At 41.5% G+C, this 16,415-nt stretch overlaps 1 protein-coding gene across 1 annotated transcript in view; it reads left to right on the forward strand.

Annotated features, from left to right (window-relative positions):
• Positions 1-7,499, forward strand: part of MYBL1 (MYB proto-oncogene like 1) — a 25,852-nt gene extending 18,353 nt beyond the window's left edge. Inside the window, exons 13-16 of the mRNA XM_017731162.1 lie at positions 604-720; positions 807-911; positions 2,836-3,015; positions 4,857-7,499. Coding sequence (XP_017586651.1) covers positions 604-720; positions 807-911; positions 2,836-3,015; positions 4,857-4,985 — 531 coding nt within the window. The 3' untranslated portion in view covers positions 4,986-7,499. The remainder of the gene's footprint in view (positions 1-603; positions 721-806; positions 912-2,835; positions 3,016-4,856) is intronic.
• The last annotated feature ends 8,916 nt before the right edge of the window (positions 7,500-16,415 follow it).

Genomic DNA, 16,415 nt, shown 5'->3' on the forward strand with positions numbered 1-16,415 from the left:
GCATTCCTGTTTCTGTCCACTATTAACCTCCTGTTCAAAATCAAATTTTGAGGGCTTAAGGGAATTCTTCTCCTGTTGGTACACAAAGGAGCCATCTGTATGGCTTCTGTGAAATTCTGTACTGTACTTAGGGCTATCAATGTCTTATTCAAAGATTTGTGTTAAAATTGGTGTAAATTCTTTTCATAACAACAGTTATACATTTCTAGCACAGTTTTTTAGTATGTTTTTATGCATATATATATACACATATGTGTTTTTGTAGGTATTTAGTGTATATAAATTATTCCATCAGTGGATAACCATTACTAATAAGTGCAAACAAGTAGTTTGTCTTCAATGCTACCTTGCATTTTTGAAGCACTGTGTGCATGTATATGTTTTATCTGGCTAGAAATAATGTGGAGTAAAATGAACTTAAAAAAATCTTCATAGCTTTGAAATGTAGCCCTGTGGTTTTTTAACTACAGTAGCTTAGGTCCTTTCTTGCTATGTTTTGCAAGATCCCTCTTCTGGCCTACATTAGCTGAAAGTAGAATATGGTAGGAACTGGCAACTAATAGACTTCATGTGTTTTCTTCTTCAATTTTAATTAACATTTAGTCACAACCACTTGCCTTCTCGGAGGAAGACATTAGGGAAGTTTTGAAAGAGGAAACTGGAACAGATATATTTCCCAAGGAGGAAGATGACACTTTGTATAAAAACTGCAAGCAGGAGGTAATATGACAGTAGTAATTTCAAATAGGGAATAACTGCTTTTACATTATATTTTACAATTTTTCTCTGCAAAATGTTTCTTTCAGCACAACTTTTCTAAAAAAGTCAGAAAATCACTGGTCCTAGATTCACAGGAAAAAGAAGAGGTTGGGGCCCAGCGCTTAACAGAAGATAATAGTTTAGATGTACAGGTAAGAATGAAATGAAGCTAACTGAAGAGCATCACTGGCAGCAATATTAATATGGAACTGTGTGTCTTCTGTCAACTATAATAAACTTTTGGATTGAAGCTGCTAGATTAATGCATCTAGACAGTGAAAAATACCTTCAGTTTGAAATGCTATTTTATGTACTTAAGAAATAGGTGAGCATTGGGCTTGAATTCATGCATGAATTTTTCCTTTCAGTCCTTCAGAGTAGGTAAAATAATGTGAATGCTTTACAGGTTTGTAGCAAAGCTGTTTCCATGCTGGTTACCTGTAAACTTTAACATACACAGCATGCTGAAGCTCTCTGTAATATACCAGGAAGATGACATTTGCTCTTGTGCTATGCATGCTTGACAGTCTGGCAGATGTGTTCTGAAAATACATAATTGCATGTTAGGCAGCAAGTTTTTCCTGCTTCGCATAGTAGGGGAATACTTTAAGGAATATCAAGCGTGTAAAAGATGAAGTTTGTGTGCTCCCTCTGCCTAAGGGAATTTTAATACTTCTGCCTCAATAACCAAGACATTGAGAAATCGGATATGGGGCTCTTTTGGTCCCTCTGTCCTTTAAAAAGCAGCTCGGTGTTTTTCCAGTTGAATAATTGCATAGCTTATTCTTTAGTCTTGTAGGAAAACTTTGTTCTAATGAGTTCTTAATGCGTGTATGTGTTCAATTCTTAAAGAGTAAATGTCTGTGCTTCTTGATTAGGTTTAAGGCTATATTCAGAATGTAGGAGCCAAGGTCTTTTTTTAAAGACTGTGTAAGGCGCTTAAGTCATGCTCCTTTCTAGCTGGTTCTCCAAATTCCCTTCTGAAGTGCCTCTTAGACTGTGCCAAGCCTTGGGATCTGCCTGTTGGGTATTGGGTGCTCTGCCACCTAGTGGGAATTGCCAGCTTCCCCAAGAACATCTCTTATGAGGAGCAGCAGTGCTGCAGCCATTCCAGTCATAACGAAAATGCCTGGTGTTCTCTTAGTAATATCTTGCTAAGGCACGGTATATTGTGTATCGCTGATGTCTAGCTTAAGATGCACCATGACGTTGTGGTCTGTTAAAGGCAGGGGACTCGGGAAAAGTTGATTTTCCGTCATTTTCATGAGAAATGCTGGTGCAACAGGAACATTGACTCCTAGCAAGAGAGATAGTGTAGTATCTTATTTAAAAATGAAGAATATACCAATCCTGAGGTAGAAATTGTGTGTCCATATGATGATAATTTAGGAATAAGGTCTGAGGTAGAATAAATATTTAAAGGTGGTTTAATGGGGTGTTTTTGTAAGAATGCAACTACTTATGCCACTGTTACTGTCATCTAATTTTTGGTCTTTAAAGTTGACATATATATGTCTTGCACTTTCGTATACTGAAGCTGGATTAATTTCTTTTTATTTCCATAGACATTACCAATATATAAAATTCTTCTGGAGTGATCCATCCAGTGCTTATTTCAGTTCTTAAAGCAGTTCCTCCCACTGAAACTGATGTGATCTTACTTTTTTGACTCTAGTCTCCTTTTCCTTACTTTCATGAGGGTTGTCCTAGAAGTGAATTACAAGCTTTTTTCTTTAAAACTGTTCTGTAGTTACCACTTTATCAAATCTTGTTCTTAACAAAATGTTATCAGAGTAGTGTGGCTTTAGAGTAAAGAAACTGTCTACACAGTGATGCCTAAACCATGCTAGCAGCTGCTTGTTGTACTATGCTTAGTATTGACTGTGGATTCCAGTATGGACCAGGCTAGTTCTTCATATATGGCTCATTACATTTTCTTTTCAGATTCTTTCCTAGGGTCTTTCTGATAGTATTTGCTTTGTTTACATTTTGGCTTCTCTGAACACAGCTGTTGAAGTCTTTTTGTATTAATTACTAATTATTATTCCTGTTCCCTACCCTCTTTTTTGTCAATAGTCAAAAAATGCATATACCACATCTTTATTAATGACACCATTGTTGGAAATACAGGACAACAGATGTAACCTGACATCAGAAAAACAGGATACAAATACAGCAAACAAAGCAAATGCAGTAATTAAGAAGAAACTGAATGCATGTGCTACAAAAAATGTCAAAATGGAGAAAGCTCTTCAGGTCTGGATGCAAAGAATTCTGTTAGTTCTGTTAGTGGGTTAATAAAGAAATTTTGTGTTGTTTTGTTTCTGTCTTGCGCTAATGTCTAGAATTGTTGAAATCAGTGATCCAGTTTCAGTCAGTGTTTCCATGATCCTTATTTCTTGTAAGTTGGTCATTTGTCTGCAAAGTGTTTTTCATAGCTAAGTTCCTTAAATACAACCCTGATGTTTCACACTTTGTTTCAGTGAAACAAACTGATGTTTCACTAAGATTTAGATGTGGGGGAACAAAAACAGGGTAGGGAAGACCTGCAAAACAGGTCTGGGTGCCCAAGACTAGGAGTTAGAAAACTTGGCCTGGTGCAAACTAAACTTCTTTAGGACTTTAGTTTCTCAAATTTCTCTGGTGCTTACTCTTCATAATAAGCCTAGTGGGCTTCGTTAAAGCAGAGTTCATCCATGGGTTCTGTTTGGTAACTGTTCTTGTTACGGCCCTGTTCTTGTACATCCATATATTTTCCATACTGGTAAAACCATGGAACCTAGTTTTTCCTCTGTGTAGGTCCCTGACCACCAGCTTTAAGAAGAGATTCTTTGACCTACTTTGTACCAATTCCAGTTTGTCCCATAGGGAGTTAATGTATAAAGTTTTTTTGTCTTCTTAGAATATTTACAGCTCTGTATTAATGAAAAAATAAATTAAAAAAAAAGACAGGATACCTGGAGCCTGATCTTCCATATTCTACTTAATTGCTTTAACAATGGTGTTTTCAAGTACAGAGACAACACTATTACTTTCTGATCTTTTCTTATGAGAAGGAAGAACAAAGTTCATTTAATTGTGATATTAAAATTAAAAAAAAAAAAAAAAGAAAAATTTCTTTCGCTGTGAATTGCAGCTAAGGTAAATACATCTATCTGGCCCAGAAGTATGGTGTTTGGAATACTTAAAAGGGGAGCTGAGTTATAGTATACTCACAAATATTTTCATTGAACCATCTTTTTTCTTTTTTCTCTTTCCCCAGAGAAATTCCCTCTCAGTTTTGTGGCCTCTCTAACCCTAAGTCCCTTTCATGAATCAAGTTCTGCTAAATTTACAGAGATAATTTTCTTTGTGAATCTATATGCAGAACTGATCCTTTGGATCAGTTTCTAGCTCGATGTGGGAGGGAGAGGATCTTGCATTGTTCATCATGCTACAACCAGCCAGTGCCAGGTCCAATTTGGAGCTGAAACGAATCAGCTCGAGGTTCAGTACATCATGTGAAGGTGTAGTCTTTGCTTCATGGAAAAAGCAGGACTAGTAGCTTAATTATTCCATTCATCATTTTTATTCCTAATTCCTTTGCCATTTCCTATATATTCCCCAAAAATCTGACCGTTCTTCCATGGCTGCCACTTGGTTCAGTAAAGTTCTTCACAATCTTCTTTTTCAGCTGCCAAATTATTTTATCTTCCTTGGTGTCTCCAGGCAGCTGTCAGTAATGTGTTTTTCTGCCTGCTAAAAAAACTGCTGAACTTAGCACATTTAAAGAGGAAGATATTCAAAGAGAAGAGAACTTAATTAGCTTCCCTTTTATGTATTAATTTTGAACTAGTTAGACTATTGAAGAGTGTTTTTCATTTTGTGTGTTAGAACTTGAAGCATAACCCAGATGCACTGCTTGGGAGCTGGATTAAGGGTGGAGAGGAAGCTTTGTCACAGGTTTTAGGTATTGTACTGTAGAACTGGATCCTCTCAGTCAAGTATACTATTGCTAGGCTTTAATAACTTATTATTACTCTGAAACATTGTATGAGAATTGCTGAAGTATTTAATTTGTTAAATGAACCTTTTTAACAGAATTTTATTTTATGCAGCCAAATCGTGACTGGGAGGCAGTTGTTTATGGAAAAACGGAAGACCAGCTTATCATGACTGAGCAAGCAAGAAGGTATCTGAGCACATACACAGCTACCAACAGCAATTCAAGGTCTCTGATACTGTGATGGTCACTGCAGCTGACAACCATCTCTTTCCATTGAAACTGAAACAATGCTGAAGGCCATTCCCGTGCGATACTTGGGAATTAAATCTTTACTTTGAGAGAGTCTGCCAAGGGAAACCTTAAAGCTACCTTAAAGCTTCCTTTCTTCTTTTGACTGACAAAGAACAGACATGAAGCTCTTACATTCTTTACGAAGGGATACCGCAAACAGTTCTGCAGTGAATTTTTTAAATATTAAAAGAGTAACCCCCTATAATATAAAGAAGGGTAAAATACATTACAGTACTGACAACATACAGTTTTTAGGTCTATTTTTCATATTTATTCTTTTGACTTGCATCGCTTTTTTTATCTGTTAGAGCATTTTCAATATAGAGTAGGTTCATAGGTTGTTACTGGTTTCCAAACGAGCAACATACATGACTGAATGTGCTTTTGCTTATGTAGCATATTTCTAGTATATAAAGAAACACAATGGAAAGGAGTACAAAGGAAGGATAGAAAGTTGCACTACTAATTTTTTTGGTATGCTGCAAAACAATGAAATTAACTACAGTGTTAAATATATTTATTTGCAAATGGTACTAGAAGTAGGCAGAGGGGGGTGAATTAAGTTTAGTGTAAAGCATCAGTATTTTCTTCATAAATCTCAAAATGAGATGATTGTTGAATGTATTGTACAGTATGTAGGAACAAGGAAAATTTTGTAAATTGGAAAGGAGTCTGTTTTTATAATTTATTTCCATTTCAAAGCTTAAATGTAGATATTTATATGTATGCAGGTTGTCTAGAGGCCAATGTTGTTTCCTGTTAAAACAGCTAAAATGAAAAAAGGACAAGTTTAAAATATATGAAATAGCAGAAGAATTACAGTGGTGAAGTGTAAAAATCTATACTGTATGTTACATCTACATAAAGATTGCACTATAGCCCTAAAATCATGTTGGTCTACAACATAATTACAAGGTATTCCTGTATTGTACAGCAACTGTTCCTGTACTTTGTTTAAATATATTTAGAAAGAAATGGTGGGGTCTTATATGAGACCGAGGAGTACTTTGTCCTGCATAGGAACTAAAAACTAATGCATTTTCAATATATATATTTTATTCTTTTTTTTTTTTTTTTTAAAGAAACTTGGCACCTTGGATCTCAAAACAATTGTATCTGCACTTAACTTTGACCATTATATACTGACTAAATGTTTGAAGAGCAAAGAGAACATTCTTTTATTTATGAAAAATCTTTGTCCTTATTTAAAGGTATACAGGTCACAACACTTGCTTTAGTTGCCTATTTTAGGTATTTGCACTTATTTTATGTCTTTATTTTTGGTTTTGAAGGAATGTTTTGGTTTGCTTTTGTTGTAGAGGTTTTTATGTAGTTAATTTCGAGCAAGTTATAATGGAGTGCTCTCAACAGATACTGACAGGTAAATAGAATTGTACACTGTAGTTTTAGTTATTTATAATTCAAACACTCTTCCTCTCCACTCCCGGGTGTGCTGCTACAGATCGTGGCAGAATCGGCTTGCTGCTATGAGAGATGGAAAGAGCGAGCATCATATGCACTGTATGTAAAATTACATGATGTCAGGTTCTCTAGTTAACTTTATGAGATCAACCAGTACTATGCAGGGTGTGGAAAGTGTTCCTAACACTTTAATATCAAAGATGGTAGAGAAGAATTAATTAATGGAGAATTTTAACATGTGATGAGTGGCACAAGGAAGGTAATGGGTTCTTAAACTTTTTTTAAGCATCTCAGAGCTTATACAATCCTTGTTTTTATGAGCTTTTTGATATTGGCTCTGATAGTAGTAGGCACAAACATTTTTAGCAATTTTTAATTCACATCAAAATTTTAAGGGGGGGCGGGAATCTTATTATAAGCAAGGGATCAGAAAAGGCCCATCATGCCAGGATTACTCCTCACCTAGCAAAATTTAGAGGAGCCAATTGGAATTCTTGGCAATACTAGATTTAGGTGTGCATTACCAGAACAGATTTAACAGCAACATGTAACTCTGGAGACAGCATTTAATTCACAAAAAATGAAATCAGACATTAAGACAGAATGACTATCTAGAATCTGGCTGGTATATTGAAGTAGAAATGGTATCATCAAAACTACCTATACCAAGTTTAAGCATAGATTTATGGTAAGTAGTAATAATTTGTGTTGGTATTGGTTGGATCGTTTAGTTAACTCCTACTTTGTTGCTTTAGCAGGAAGGTTTTAATCTTTCATGTGTCAGGCATCTTATTACTTTTTGAATGTTGTGTGCATTTGCATTTCTTTCAGTTTATAGGTAAATTGTACATGCAGCAGCCAAACTTGCATGAAACCTAAATACATATTACACCATATTTTTGTTCTAAGGTTTGACATAATGTGCAACAAATGCCTTGTTTATCTTAGTTTTTGTTGTACTACAAACTTTTCTTTTATGTAAGAGAATCTCACAATACAGACTGCGTTAATGTCAGAAATAAAGCATCTATGTACCAGGTTACTGTAAGTGTCTTTTGTTTGAAAACTGTAACACACAGTGCTCGTTAAAGCAACATGTATGTGTGCCTGTGGAACTGCAAGAGACCTGTGTTCTCTGAACTGGGCAGAGGCAGCAGACATGGGAATCAGTGGGTTACACAGCAGGTTGGAGTCCCTTGGCAATACCTACTTCAATCCAACCTGCATGTAAGCCTACTTGTATCTGATTATCAGTTTATATTTGTCTCTCAAAGCTGTAACACAGATTTTTATGTATAGAAGACAATTTGAGGAATGAATGCTGACTGTGTAAAGCTTTAGTTACATTCCTTTCATTTGTAGGGTAGAAGTATTTTAGTATGTGTGCCTGAGTCTTGGGAGGTAAATGCAAGTGTAAGTTGTGCAGTGTGATTTTATTTTTTTTCCTCTCCTAAGTAGTTCTCACAAACATGTATTAATCTGAATTAGTGTAAGACTTGAACACTGTTATTTTGATAGAAACATGGGCATTCAATGCAAAATTTTGATTTCCTTTCCCAGTTTTGTGACAATATAAATGACAAGGTAATCTGTTGAAGGAAAGGGACAAGAGGGACTAACATGAGCCATTTCTTCAGAAATAGGTCCTGGTAGTTTGTATCATCTAGCTTTAAGCTGTATGAGCAAACTCTTGACTGTTACAGGGGCTTTAGCTGTTGTAGCCAGGCCACTATATGAGTAACCTGCAAACCTGCTCATGTTTGTTTGCAAGTGTGAAGTTTTCCATCACTTGGGACGAGTGAGGTGGCTTTTGTTTGTGTCATGGCTGGCTGCTGTTGTCTGAAATGGGGGTGAAGTGTAGGTAAAGGAAAGCAAAGTCCAATGATGCAGGAAATTAATTTTTCTGTATTGACTTTCCTCAGTGAAACAAAGTAGAGCAGATGGACAGCCAGCAAGGCAGGTTTGGCAGGATCTACAATCCTAAGTTTTATTATATGAAAACTGGAAGCTTTTCTTATGGGTCTGCCTTTTACTTGGAAGAAGTGGTCTTTAAGGAATTGATTGGTGAGAATAATCCCAGTTCCTACTGCTGTTACTCAGATTTTACATGAGAATAACACTACTAGATTTGCACCAAACTAAAACTGATCGAATGCCTTGAATGAATCAAGCATTGTGAAATAAGGGTTTTAACACTGAATATTAATGGACCAAGGTTGCACCATACCTATGACCAAGACACAATGCCAACAACAAAAATTTTGAAACTGAAGTTGATTCTTGCATTTGGTTTTGTGATGAATACTCTGATATGGTTCATTACCTAGGCAGAAAATATACACTGCTGTCTTCTAACGCTAGACTTCATTTAATTTTTTTTCATAAGTTTCCTTGACATTGGATAAGCTGAAGCTTTATGGGCTTAAATGCTTACTTTCATGAGGAAGCTGTGGATTACTGTTTCTGTGCCAGCAGAGCCAAAAGATTGGTCCCTCTTGAAGCTGCAGCATACTGATCTGTGTGGCTTCCCCTGGAGACAGCCAGCTGATCCCTCGAGTGGGTTGGATTCTTGCCCTGCAGCTGAAGGGAACAATGGGATCCTTGTAGTTCTGCTAGCATGATGTGTTGGAAGAACAGGTAAGCTTTGGACATTTATACACAATCTTACATTTTTGTATGAAGTAAAAATCCAAATGCTCATACCCGCTGTGTCACCTTAATGAAGAAACCGCAGTCGTGCAGCTTCTCTGCATCTGGAGTAAGAGATGTGGAATATGGCATTCTTCAGTTCCAGCTTGTGTTGGTGGTGTGGTTTTCTTTAATTTCATTTTCTCTTCTGCTTCATTGCTGTGTGTGTTTTTTATGAGGTACAGAACTGAAAGGAGCCCTCTGACAGTGCCCACTGTTGGGCTGTAATCACCTCAGTGATGCAGTTGCTATTGCAATGGGAGTTCTGTCTACCTGCTACTATGTTTTACAGAAATTTTGGGTTCTAATTTGGATTTATTTTTAGAGTCCTCTGGATTATTTACCTGACTTCTGATTTCCTGTGTCATCACACCCCCTGATTATGAGAGAATGGATGTTAATGGCCTTAGTGCAAGCAAGATGGAAATGGGCTGTGTATTGGCTGGCAGTGATGGACATGTGTGACTGTCCCGTGTCATGGTCTGAGGGGAAGGGGTGCTTTTCTCTTTTGGGGAGAGAGAATTCTGCTTAGTTAGCATTTACTTCCTTGCCCACCGTTGGCCAGTTACTTGGTCATAGTTACTCCTTGTAAAAGTGATGTTTGGTGGTTGCACAACCATCAGAGTTTCAGAGCACCCCTTAAAGTGTTGTGCACTCTGCTTTGAAATGGTCTGTCACATAGATCGAGGAATATTTGCTCAGCTTTCTGAGGGCATCAAGTTCTTACACCAGTAGGCATTAAATAAAAAATAATTCAAAAATTATCAATAGGACATACTGGTAGAGCAGACAAAGAAAACTCGGGGAAAAGTGCTTATTGAAGGACTTCTCCTAAGCAGTGATGCAAAGTATCTCAGACGTCTTTGTAGGAACTGTCTGAACAGCTGTGGCCAGCTTCAAACCACGACAACAGCACGAGCTATGCATACACGTTAGGTGGAAAGAGTTTGGAAAAGGAATCAGCTTTGTACATCGGAGCAGCTGAGGATGTGCTTCCATGTACGCGTAGGGATGAGTCGGCTTGCGCTCATCTCAAAGCTGAGCGGTGTGCGGGCGGACAGCGTCCTTGTTGCGTACCTCTCACGCTGGCAAGTGTGTGCTTGTGGCAACTCGGTGTCCGAGAGGACTCGCCCCGGCGCCGAGGCTGGGGCTGCACTGCTCAGCGAAGGGGAAGCGCGAGCTGGGCTGAGCGGGGCCGAATAGCCGGATAAATCAGCCGCCGGCAATTTACAAATGAATGCCACGTTCTCCTCAGCCATACGGAAACAGGAGATCAGCGGTGTCTGGAGGGCCCGTGTCACCAGAAGTAGGCCAGTTTGTGCGTCGTCCTGCGCTGGCAAACGGCCAGGCTTTGTGTGCTCCAGACACCAGATGGGAAGCAATTATGAGTGTGACAAGCGGGTCATCTGGCAGACACTCTGTGGACCTGCTGCTGCATAATTTTTGGCGGGAAGAGGAGAGCTTTTTCTTAGCTTTTTCTTTTCTTTCCCCTGCCTCCCTCCCCCCCCCTTTTCTTTTTTTCTTTTCTTTTTCTTTTTTTTTTTTTTTGTTGTTGTTGTTATTATTGTTAATACAGCATCTCCTTTAGCAAACTTTCAGTGACTGGGTGGGTGTGGAGCATCCTGTGTTTGCTGAGCTGATGCTCCTTTTGTGCCTTGTGGTGAGTGCTGCAGAGTGCAAGCATTTTCCCCTGGGCCAACAATAAGTGGTGGTTATGCTTGTGTTTGTACATCGTGTAGTTTGCAAATACTGGCCCACAGTGCTGGCACGGGTGTTTTATCCACTTGGCCAGCCAATCTGGGGCAGAAGACTTCCAGTGCAGAACAGGAGAATGAGAGAGCCTGAAAGCTCCTGCAGCGTGGACCTGGTTGCCCAACAGTGACCAAGAAATTTCCAGTCTCCCTGTAGGGCCAGGTGGAGGGGGTGGACCTTTTGGCAGCTGCGGCCAACATGGGACCTCATCGGTTTGTCCTTTGACTGTAGTCATTGGCCTGTGAAAGGGGAGTTTTGCGAACACGGACAAATCAGCTTAGCTGGCTCCAGCTGAGTGTGACAATGCAGCCCCTCGGCTAAGAGCCTGTTGCTAATTGCATTGGGCAAATGTGCAAAACATGTTAAATCTTCCATTGCTTTTGTCTGTCTGGCTGGGGAAAAATGGCAAACATGGCCTGGGTCACCCGAGGTCGCCCTTTTCAGGCTGCAGTGGAGGCAGCAAAAGTCTGAGCAGGCAAAGGGACTCCATTGGTCCTGGCCCCAGAGAGGAGAGCCAGGGCTGGCTGGAAGCAGATGTCTCTCTCCTTGCAGAGCTCCTGAGGACTTTGGTGAACAACGTGTGGCATCTGGCTCCCTCCCACAGCAATGGCTCAGGAGCAAAGATGGGTACAAACAACATGTCAAGTGGAATTTCCCTTCACCTGAGGTCCTCCCATCTCATGCTTACAGTGAACGGCCCTCAACCATGTAAATAGCTGCAGAATTTGAATCCTCTGGAAATCATGTTCATTAGAGCTTTTAGGTCCAGAGCCTCAGTTCAGCTCATAACAGACACTGTCAGCAGTTTTATGGATGGTCCTGTGCAGGGCTGAAAGTTGGACTCAATGATCCTTGTGGAGCCCTTTCAACTCAGTGTATTCTGTGATTCTGTAAGGTTTCCTGCTGGTAAATATTTGCCCAGGAGTCATCAGCATCTGTGTTTATAACCCAGCCTGGCCCTGTACGGGTTAGCATTTTGTTCCTTGCCCTTGGGGGAGGCAGGAGTAAGCATGCACATTCCTCTTCTTTCCAGCTTTAAATGAGCAGGTAACAGCAAGGTAAGAGAAATATTGCCCTGAAGAGAATTAGTGGTTGTGAGAGCAATTTCAGGGAAGGAGCACCTGCAGCCTCTAATCCTGTTCATCTTCCCGTGGTTCAGTGCCAGGCTCTGTGACAAGGGAGGTGTGAGCACCCCAGTTCCAGCCTGCCTCCCTGCCCCATAGCAGCTCAGCTCTGCAGGTGGAAAAGCACTGGGTCTGGCTGTCAGCAGCAATCCTTGTCTACCTCATCCTTCTATGTCCTTTAAACTCTATTGCTAGAGACTGCTTGCATTCACAGCAAAGGCATGTTCTGCAAAGGTGCTTGGAGCCAGCTCTGCTTAAACAGTCAAAAATGCAAATAATTAAAAATGTTGAAAAAATTCACCATGATTGTACAAGGTCTGACTATGGCAGGATGGGAGAAAAAGATAATGCTGATTTAGTTGAAATATGTAGAGCTAAGTGAGCAGGACCACCTAGAGTGCCAGCACGTCTGTGTGTCTACTGATTGCTGACATTAGATGTCATGAAGTTTGGAGTTGAACCCACATGCATGCAGCTGTAAAGTTCAGGTAGTGGCTGGACCAAAGCACTTGCCATTATACCCTGGTAACTTTTTCCCCATTAGGCTTTATTTTTATTTTTTTAATTGAATTTTTAAAATTTTATTTAATTTTAAATTTAAAATCTGAGAGGTCATTTGGGAGATGTTTGTATGTCTAATGACTGTGGAGAGAATATTTTCAGGCAGAGTTTGTTGCAATTTTTTGTCTCACAAAAGTGTGTGATGGCAGGATAGAAGTGACTACATTGTAGCATGATGCTTATGAACCACAGTTTTTCTTCTGTGCATAACCCCAGAAGAAAATCTTTCTGGCTCTTTATGGAACATGAATGAAGCTATTGGCTACTGATTTACTTAAGCAATATGACAGCTGCAAAGCAGGTGGAACACAGATCTTGGAGGGAAGAAAGACCTTCAGACACCTCAATAGCTTTATAGCAGTGACCTTCATTTGCTGGGTTAGCTGCCAGACTTGTTCCCTACTCTGGATGCCTTGCAGTGACCTCATACCCAGCAGTATGCTAAAAACTCTCTTTGGGTTTGAGTGAGAAAGGAGGAGGTTGGTTCTGAAAATCTGGTAAAGGTTTGAAATGAACCGGGGAGGTGAGGGATGCAGGCACTGCCCTGACTCTGCTGCTCAGTCTGTCCCAGCAGTGCTCAGGGGCACACAGGTGCTCTGACAGACCTGGCCTGGAGCCTGTGCAGGGGGAAACACAGAAATATTTAGTTTTTACTTTTTAAAGTTGTTTAAATCCACACCTGGATGCCTTATAGCACTGGAAGATGTTGAAGCATTTGTGGAAATATTTTTCTTATCACACTGCACTGTGTGAAATGTTTTCCATGAGGAATTTCATGCATGGACCACGCACTGAGAACTAGCTGAGGTTTGTGCAACCTAAATAGAACATAGACACTCAGAGCTGGCTGTTCACAAGGGTGCAGACTTGAGGGCTGTTCTTGGCTTGCTGTCCCTGCCCTGCAGCATGTGGTACATGAGCAACTCCAGTGTCCTGAGGTGCAGTGCTGCCCATGGGTCACAGTGCACAACCAGTCTGTGTTGGTGGTGACAGGCACCCTCTTACTCAGCTGTGCGCAGCCTAAGGTGCCCAGCTATCCTGGATATTTATGGAACAGTGATAGAATGAGTTCGCGTAGTACTGTTACCATCATGTGATGGAAGTCCTTTCATTTCCCAATGTGTGACATCTGACAGGTCTCCATGCCTATGCTGGTTATCAAGATGCAGGAACCCGGATAATAGTTGTGTGCATTTGCCCTGATTAGATGGGCTTTGGGCTATTTTCTCATGGGAAATGAAAGGAAATAAAGCAGTTACTTTTGCAGTGGGTGATGGTGGTTTGTGGTAGGGTTGCTGGCTGGGAGAGGGTAAAGCCAGGTGTCCCCTGGCTCAGTGCCCCAGCAGGACACCTCTGCACTGTTGTTTGGGAGCAGGTGTTGAGCCACAGGGGAAGTGTGTGTGTCAGTGGTGGTTTTGTACAACATGTGCCCTCTATGTAACAAGCGCGAGGCAAGATCTCCTTGACCACGCGACGTGTTTCTCCGTAAGGTAGCTGTTGTGTCCTGTGTCTCAGACGGATGTTGCAGGCCTCATGCATGTGTTACTTTCTCTCTGAAATAAACTAACAGCCCTCCAGCTGGGAGCACAACTACATGCTGAGGAGATGACTTGGGAGTTTTCTTTCTGCTGTGGGCTCTGTGGCAGAACTACTAAAGGGGTTTTGGTGCTGACCTGATGATTTCTAGGGACAAAAGTGATTGCTGTAAATGGCTGACCTGACTATTGCATAAAACTGGCTCCATAATCTCATTCATCTCTAACTTCACCCCAAACATCTGTTAGTCTATTATGGTGCATCATAAAAGAGATTAGAGGGCAGAGGGCTTTTTAGCATTTGTCAGATCCTGGAATAAGGAAGTGTTCAAATTGCCTTGAAAAATATTGCTCCTCATGGAAACTATCAGGTCCAAAACTGTGAGCAACTAAACACAGACTATGCTGAAGTTTGCACAGCTGTGTCCCTTTTGTGAAGGCAAGTGTCCTCCTTTGGCATAAAGTGAGCCCCCTCCTTGAGCCTGTGGAGAAGGCTTCCATGGCAGCAGGGCACAGTCAGAGAAGTTAGGACTGGTCAGAGCCTCCTTCAGCATTTTAATGACTGCATCATGTGCTGGCTTTGTGTTTCGGGTGGACTGCTGAAAACTGAGCAGTCCATGGGCCATCAGGAGCTGTGTGTCAACTTTATGCCTGTTCTGTCTGGCTTTTGAAACATACCTTCCCCCATCTTATATTAATAGTCACTGTTGAAGTTTTCAGCTCAGTGGCTGTGATACAATTCTGTGACTTTATAAATACACGTGGGTTTATCACAGCAGAGCAGTTTTTGTACTCTATTTTTAGGCACTTGGATTAGCTGGAGTAGATTTTTATTTTGTTGATGTCTGCTTTTACTGAGCCTTTAAATGCCCTGCAGAACAGCAATTTGCAAGCTTGTTAATACCAACACTCTCCTGAGAGAAATGCAGGCAGCTATGAGTCAGAAGGTGATGGTGCCAGCCAGGTTAGCTGGTGACATAGAGAGAGATGCGAAGATGGAGCCAGTGTCTGAGTAAGGCAGCATTTACCTCTGCACACCTGGGTGGTTGCCTGCCTCTCTTCTTCATTAGAGGATACCCAGAAAGGAAGGGCAGGGATTTCCCACCCACTGGGAAGAGCATCCACAACCCTCTTACATCTCTGCAGGGTTTCTGAGAGGTGGTACACCCCCAAAAGCTGGTTATGGACCTGGGCAACCCAGTGGGGTGACCTGAAGGCTGAGAAAATCTGTGAAGCTGACTGAGTGTCAGAGCCATGCTCTGTGTTGTGACGATGCTAGTGTGTGATGTTTGCTCTGGTAATTCATAGAATACTCCAGATGCCTGCTGGGGGCTGCTGTGTAGTGGGAAGACTGCTAAAAGCCAGCTGTTCATGGCCAAAACCAGGAGTTGTGTGAATAAGCCATTTCTCTTGCTTTTGCACAGAGGTTGTTATCAGCTGGAACGTGCAGTCTTCCTCTTTACACTGCTATCTGTGCAGAGCTGCTGGTGCCAGCTTTAGCAACTGGGCTGGGTGAGGAAGGGTTTAACTGGCCCTTTACTGATGGGGCTGAGACTGCTGACCCCCGCAGTGCTTGGCTTCAGAGGGTTTCCATCTCTACTGATCACCCTGGTTAAGCTTTCATTACACAGGTGTCTCCTGCCTGGCAGTAGGGGGGGTGTTAGCCCTGGGAGCTGAAGCTGAGACCCTGGGTTGCAGAGAGGCCCTTGATGTGTCCAGCTGCCATGGCTGGTGTGCAAATGGAGCAAGACCCTATTCCACATGTTTGCTACAACTGATGTGCGAGCACTGCACTGACCCATCCTCCCTGGCATGAGGAGACACAGGGGGCTGGCTGTGGCATGGCTGGGAATGTTGTGAGCCACAAGGAAGGCAGAATGGGCCAAGTCCTTCTGCTCCACAGGGCCTGTGGAAAGGGACTGCATGGCTGTTTCCCACTCCTTACCCACAGGGAGGACTGACATGGGCAAAACAGGTGCTGTAATGATGGCAACCAGACCGTAGCTGTTTTGCACAGCTGGGGTGACTCCTCTGTCACACTGTCTCATTTCTTTAGGTGGCAGAGGTCATAGAAGGAAGGGCATTACCTGAGGCACTGCACAGTCACTGAGCATCTCTGCTTTCCACACGGAGACCCTGTGTCTGGTGAGAGCCTTGTGCCTGGCTCCAAAACAGCCTCACAGCCAGAGTGCATGGGTCAGGTGTCAGCTGAGGTGGGTGCAACAGTCACAAAATAAAGGTCCTCTTGCAAAACCCCAGCATGGATGACAGCAACCTCCACTCGCAACCTTGCCTGCC

The sequence above is a fragment of the Corvus brachyrhynchos genome, unplaced genomic scaffold, assembly GCF_000691975.1.
Source record: "Corvus brachyrhynchos isolate BGI_N302 unplaced genomic scaffold, ASM69197v1 scaffold961, whole genome shotgun sequence".
Classification (NCBI taxonomy): domain Eukaryota; kingdom Metazoa; phylum Chordata; class Aves; order Passeriformes; family Corvidae; genus Corvus; species Corvus brachyrhynchos.